A 6,000-nucleotide genomic window follows, 5' to 3' on the forward strand; every position below is an offset into this window, starting at 1 on the left:
CCTATAAATGGGGAAGGTTAAAATTGGCCTCAGATTTCTTTACAATAACATTTAAAGCCAGAAAACAATAGACCAATGTCTACAAAATCCTAAGGGAAAGTGTGGCCCCAAAATATAATCTGAGTAAAAAGGTAATAGACCGATATCCTCAAACATGAAATAATTCAAGGGATACAACACAAACGAGCTCTTCTTAAAGATACAGCTTGACAATGAAATTTGATCAGAGAGAAGCCACATTACAAGCAAGGGTATCAGCAAACATCTTTCAGGAATAGAGAAAGCACAGTTTTGTTTTGTTTTTTAAGGCATTTTATCTATTTGAAGAGTTAAATATAAAAAGCATTAAACAATTATGGATCTGAGATTTTGTCGTTCCTTCTCATATATAAAATGATATATGTGCATGCTTATTCATCACAGAATTATTTGTAATATCAAAAGATTAAAAACAAACCAAGGGTCCATCAATCTGGGACAGATACATTCCACAACAGAATACTATACAGTTATAAGAAAAGAATGAGAACATACATGCTTGTGTATGTATAAGGAAAGTTATCCAAAATATATTGTTAAAAAATGTATAATGCATAATAGTGAGAAAAATGGGAAATAAAGTATATTTTCACTTTTGCTTATATCTGAAACATTGGAAATATATAAGAAACTAAGTAGTTGTCTAATATTGGCAGGGGGAACTAAGAAGGTGGCACAAGGGTAGAAGTGAAACTTCTCAATGTACAGCATTTTGTATTATTTTGACTTTAAATAGTAAATGTGTTCTAAATTTGAAACGAATTTTTAGAAATTATAGGAATTATACTTATCAAATAGAATTGAAATATTGTAAACCTGAACAGTGTTTCTAAAAATATGTATAGCTATTCAGAATTTGAGTTGGGAAGACCAGAAATAGAAGGGAATCTGTTAGTGTTAATCTTTCAAAACAGAATCAATAGATAATGTCTAACTGGAAACACAGAGTTTAGAAAACATGTCTCTAATTTATTTTATAACCTCTTAATGCATTTCCTAATCATTTATTTATTTTCTACTTGTGTATTTTTGTCTCTTCTTTGAACCTTAAAGAGATCTTTTATGCAACAATATTTCCCATGGCAAAGACACGTTTATTTGAAGTGCAGTAATTCCTCTAGTTTTGTTTTAGTTTTTTTCTTCCGTGAAATTCAAGTAACATTAAAATGAACAATTTTGGTTAAAATAGCATTCGTGTAATCCCATTTTGATAAAACCACTTCTATTTATTTTTCTACCCATCTATTCTTACAGTTGTAAAGGAAGACGCCTGAAATAATGTTTGTCCATGTTTTACTAATGATAATTTCTGGGTAGGTGGTTTTCATGAGATTTATAATGAGCATATATCATTTTAAAAAATACAATGATTTTTCTTTAAGCATACACATGAGCACACACACACACATACACACATATATGTACAGAGGAAACAAATGCCTCAAAGATTTATGGTGATTAATTCAAGTGGAAGAAACATGGTGATTGGATAACTATTTTCTTTGTTTACTTTTCTACATTTTGAAGATGTTTAAACAATGTCATATTAAATAGTATAAAACTACATAGAAAGTAAAAGTTGCCTCTATTCCCATCCCAGTCTTCCCCCAGCTTCTTGTGTATTTTTTTGCTCTAGGCACCCATGCAGTGCTTCACAGATCTTAGGTAACTTCCCTGTCAGCACATGGAAATCTACCACATTCCTTCTGATGGCTACATCATAGTCTATTGTATGAATATACAATTGTAAATTTTTGATGGATATTTAGATTGTCAATTTTCCTCTCATAAAAGGAGATTATTATTACATATTTTTGTGTACTTTATGAATATATCTTCAGTATAAATTCCTAGTGGTGGAATTGCTGGATCGATAGGTATGTGCTTTACATTTTGTTTTGACAATTCTGTATTTTTTTCCAAATTATTTTAACTTCTTAGATTATGTTCTTTCCTATCTAAGAAATATATATAAATATTTACATGTACAATGTTATATTTAATATAACAAAATTATATATAATTTTAACAAATATGTAAATAACAAAATTATCATATACTCTAAAAGGATTCATGAAAAGCAACATTTCCCTGTACCTCCTCTAAGAGACAAAGCACTTTAACTAGTTTTAACAGTTTCTTATGGTAACTATCTCCATAATTCTCTAAAAAATAATAAAAAGCTTATCCTACTATTTCTTAATTTATCAGCTTTAAACCTCTTGCTATGGAAGATAAGGATTTAATACTTCTTACACCATCCTTTTTATGGTTATATCACTGTTTTTTTGTTAAATCAATAAGATATGCATCATTATAATGTAAATATTGTCCACTGCCAAATCAAATAGTGTACTACCGGCACAGTTCCTGTCTTCTATAGATTTAGTTTTTTTCCCCAGGAGTCTCTAATTACCATTCCCTCTTCTCTGGCCCCTCCTGATTCTTTTTACTTGGACCTCAGGTGAGAATTGGGTTAATGGTGATTCTTGGTTCAGGGCATAATTTCAATATTGGTTCATGGAAGACCTCAAGGACATATCCTCTCATCTATTCTTGAATAAGATATAGATATAGTTCTCCATTTATTTGTATTCAATTAAGTTCCCTTTTATTCCCAGGGCCTTCCATCTTTCTCCAGTCAAGACTGATTGCATTTTAAATGAACTGAATAGTCTCTAACAGAATAAAGAAAAAAGAATTTTGACAAATTTGCAAACTTTCACTTTTAAGCTCTCATAAATAATTAGGTCTATTTTCTAATATTTTTGGCTAACTAAAAGCAATAAAAGAGAATTGTAAGTGTGACAAAAATGAATGTTTTAAAAAGTGGATAAACATCACATGTTTTCAAGAGATAAGGTTTATGGTGACGCAGTCTGTTTTACGTAAGCACATCCCACTTTGCAGAGAGCAACACCTGGAAGAAAACAGGACTAACAATTATTAAATATTTATTAATTTCTGAGAAGAGAAAGTTATCTTATTTCATCCTCCAACAATTTTATATGTTATTTGCTTCCTTTATAAATGAGTAAATTGCAGGGTTAAATAACCCTCCCAGGTTCACACAGTTAGTGGTGGAAGCAAAAGTCAAGCACAGGTCTGACTCCAAAGCTCATATTCTCCCCACTCTAGCCTGCTTTCTGGTCTGTCCTCACTAAACCTTAGTGACTGTATTTGTTTTTTCTCTTAGTGGACGAATGTTCATCTGACTACACAATTGTGCTTCCCGTGATTGGGGCCATCGTGCTTGGTCTCTTCGCCGTGGGTTTGATTGTCTATGGAATCCGCTTAAGGCGTGAATCTTCTGGATACCAGAGAATCTAACTGGTGCCCCGAGGGAAAAGACAAAGGTGGAATTTAGAGAATTCTTTCATTGTTTCCAGGATGTTGAAGACTTCCCTTGGAGTGTGGGTCCTTCCAACCGTGTAAACCACTATCTTTCACAAAAACCAAATTTCTGACGTAAGTTCAAGCAGTACATCAATTTCAAAATATTTTTTGTTCATTTTATGAAAGATCTAGTGAGATGTTTAAGAATATTTTCTAGTTTCCTTGAAAATATTTTAACCAAAGTCAACATTTGAGATACATTAAATTAACATAATGTATGTAAAGTGGTATATGCTCCACATTATAAACCAAAGCATCAATTGTAATTAATGTTACCTGTGTTCACATTGGGGATTTTATTTTATCCTTGATCTTTTCCACTTTTAAAAATGCTTCTGCTTTGCCAGTAAAATGTATTTTCAGTGCTTTTACTACCCATGTTTTGTAAGATGTATGTGTCTGTCAATTGATCTACCTCCTTTTCCACTTTAAATGTTTTCTAAAAATCGTCAAAAAGAACAACATATCATAGGTTGTCTAGATATTTGATGTGACACCAAGAGGAATAGATCAGCTTGTATTTTTATCTTGATGACTCCTCCAGAATCACTAAAACTAAGAATTAGATGGCTACAGACAACAGAATTAAATAATAAGCAAGAAACAATAATGGCCTTTCACTATTGAACACATATATGTCAGACACTAGGCTAAGCAGTTTATGTACATCTCATTTAATTTTCACAACTTACATGTGAGTAAACTCAGACTTAAAGAAATTAATCACTTAAATGTCACCCAGCTAACAAGTGGCAGAGCCTGAATTTGACTTCCTGTTGGTCTGGTACCAAGGTCTCTGGTCTTTTCACTACACCAAATTGCCTACAAGAACAATGACAATAAGTGCTGCCTGAAGCCTCATACTGGCATATGCTCCCTTTTACAGAGGAAATTATTTTGTCCAGAATCACGAGAGATTATGGTACATGAAAGGAGGGTTTGATGGGAAATAAAATAGCCTATCTTTAATGAAGTTCTCTACTCCCTCGAAGAAAACTGAGAGGCTCTGTAAAACATTCGTTTCTCATTTTTATGGGATTGTTAAGCTGTGAGTCTAAGGATAAAGGAATGGAGTAAATTTCTCAAGGCATTTTTTATTTCTTTGAAAGAGAAATTGAACCGCTAACCAACTTTTCTTTCTTGAATGTAGATCCCCCTCTTGTGGTAACTTGCTTCTTCTGCAGTTTTATGGCCACGTTTTCACTCTAGTTCACGTTTTTCTGTAGAGCAGCCAAGAATTTTATTCCTCCTTGTTTTTACTACCAAAGAAATGTTAACAGAAAAGACCACACACCCCTAGCATTCGTTAGGAAAGGAATAATTCAAGTCACCCTGGAGAACATATTCACTTTCCTGACTTGTTCTCTTATGACTCAGTGGGGTTGGCAAGGACCTGCCTTTAGTCTTAATAGAATATTGAATTGTATTAAAAGTTTTTGTAATAAAAACTTACTTTGGAGATTTATGTCATTCGTTCCTTATAATTCGGTTTTTGTGCTATTAAAAATTTTGTTTACAACCTTAGTGGAGGTTGTTGCTTGAATCAGTAAGTTAAATCGTCTTCCTAGAAATAATTTATTTTGTTCTATTCTCCACTGCCACATTATTACTAGGTAGGAAGACCTATTTGAGAGAAACTGAAATTCTGAGAAGATAAACCATATTAAAGTTATAAATTAAATTTCTCAACTCTCAGCCCAGACTACCTGACTGGATTACTGGTTTATTTAAGTGCTGCCACAATTACCCATTCATTCATTCATCCAACCAACATCGATTAAGGACTTCCTAAACGCCAGACAGTCTGGTAGGGGCTGAGATAGATCAGAAGAGGTCCTGTGTTAGTTATCTATAGCTGTGTAACAAATTTCCCTGAAACATAGCAGCTTAAAACAGCATTTATTATCTCACACAGTCTCTGAGGGTCAGAAATCTGGGAGCAGCTTAGCTGGGTGGCTCTGGCTCAGGGTCTCTCACCAGGTGGCAGTTCGGCTGTTAGCCAGAGCTGCAGTCATCTGAAGGTTCAAATGGGGCTGAAGATTCTACTTCCAAGTTCACACCATGTGGCATATCCAAAGGGATGCTCACGACATGGCAACTGGCTTTCCCCAGAGCAAGTGACCCAAGAGAGAGAGACGACCACCTAATCACAGAAGTGACATGCCATCACTTCTGCTGTATCCTGTTGGTCACATTGACCATGCCTGGTACAATGTAGGAGTGAAGACCAGGAGAGGTAGAAATCAAGGGGGGCTGTCTTGGATGCTGTCTACCCCACGTCCACTGTCAAGGTAGAATTACTGGTTTACTTCTGGGGGGAAACTCGGGTATAGAAATTCCAGTGCATACACAAAGAAAAGTGGTTTAATAGGAACCTATACAAAAGGTAATGGGAGCAGGGCTGATTCCAGCCTGCTTCCACCTCTGCCCCAGATGTAGCACACCCCCAGGAGAACAGCCTCTCAAGCCCTGGCACTGATAGTCTATGGACCAGCCACTGCTCAGGCTGACTTGCCTTTCTACGAAGGCTAGTTGTTGGCCCATGCTCTGTAATATTCATCTATA

General features: G+C 34.7%; 1 protein-coding gene across 4 annotated transcripts in view; it reads left to right on the forward strand.

Moving 5' to 3' along the window:
* LAMP3 (lysosomal associated membrane protein 3) overlaps positions 1–4,900 on the forward strand; it is a 42,454-nt gene extending 37,554 nt beyond the window's left edge. For 2 of the 4 annotated variants that reach the window (XM_082394152.1, XM_082394155.1), the window contains one exon: positions 3,236–3,348. In XM_082394152.1, the coding sequence (XP_082250278.1) occupies positions 3,236–3,254 (19 nt within the window). In that variant the 3' untranslated portion in view covers positions 3,255–3,348. The other 2 variants (XM_082394154.1, XM_082394153.1) reach the window with 2 other exon arrangements.
* Positions 4,901–6,000: the final 1,100 nt, after the last annotated feature.

The sequence above is a fragment of the Balaenoptera borealis genome, assembly GCF_965194805.1.
Source record: "Balaenoptera borealis genome assembly, chromosome: 5".
In the NCBI taxonomy this organism is placed as follows: domain Eukaryota; kingdom Metazoa; phylum Chordata; class Mammalia; order Artiodactyla; family Balaenopteridae; genus Balaenoptera; species Balaenoptera borealis.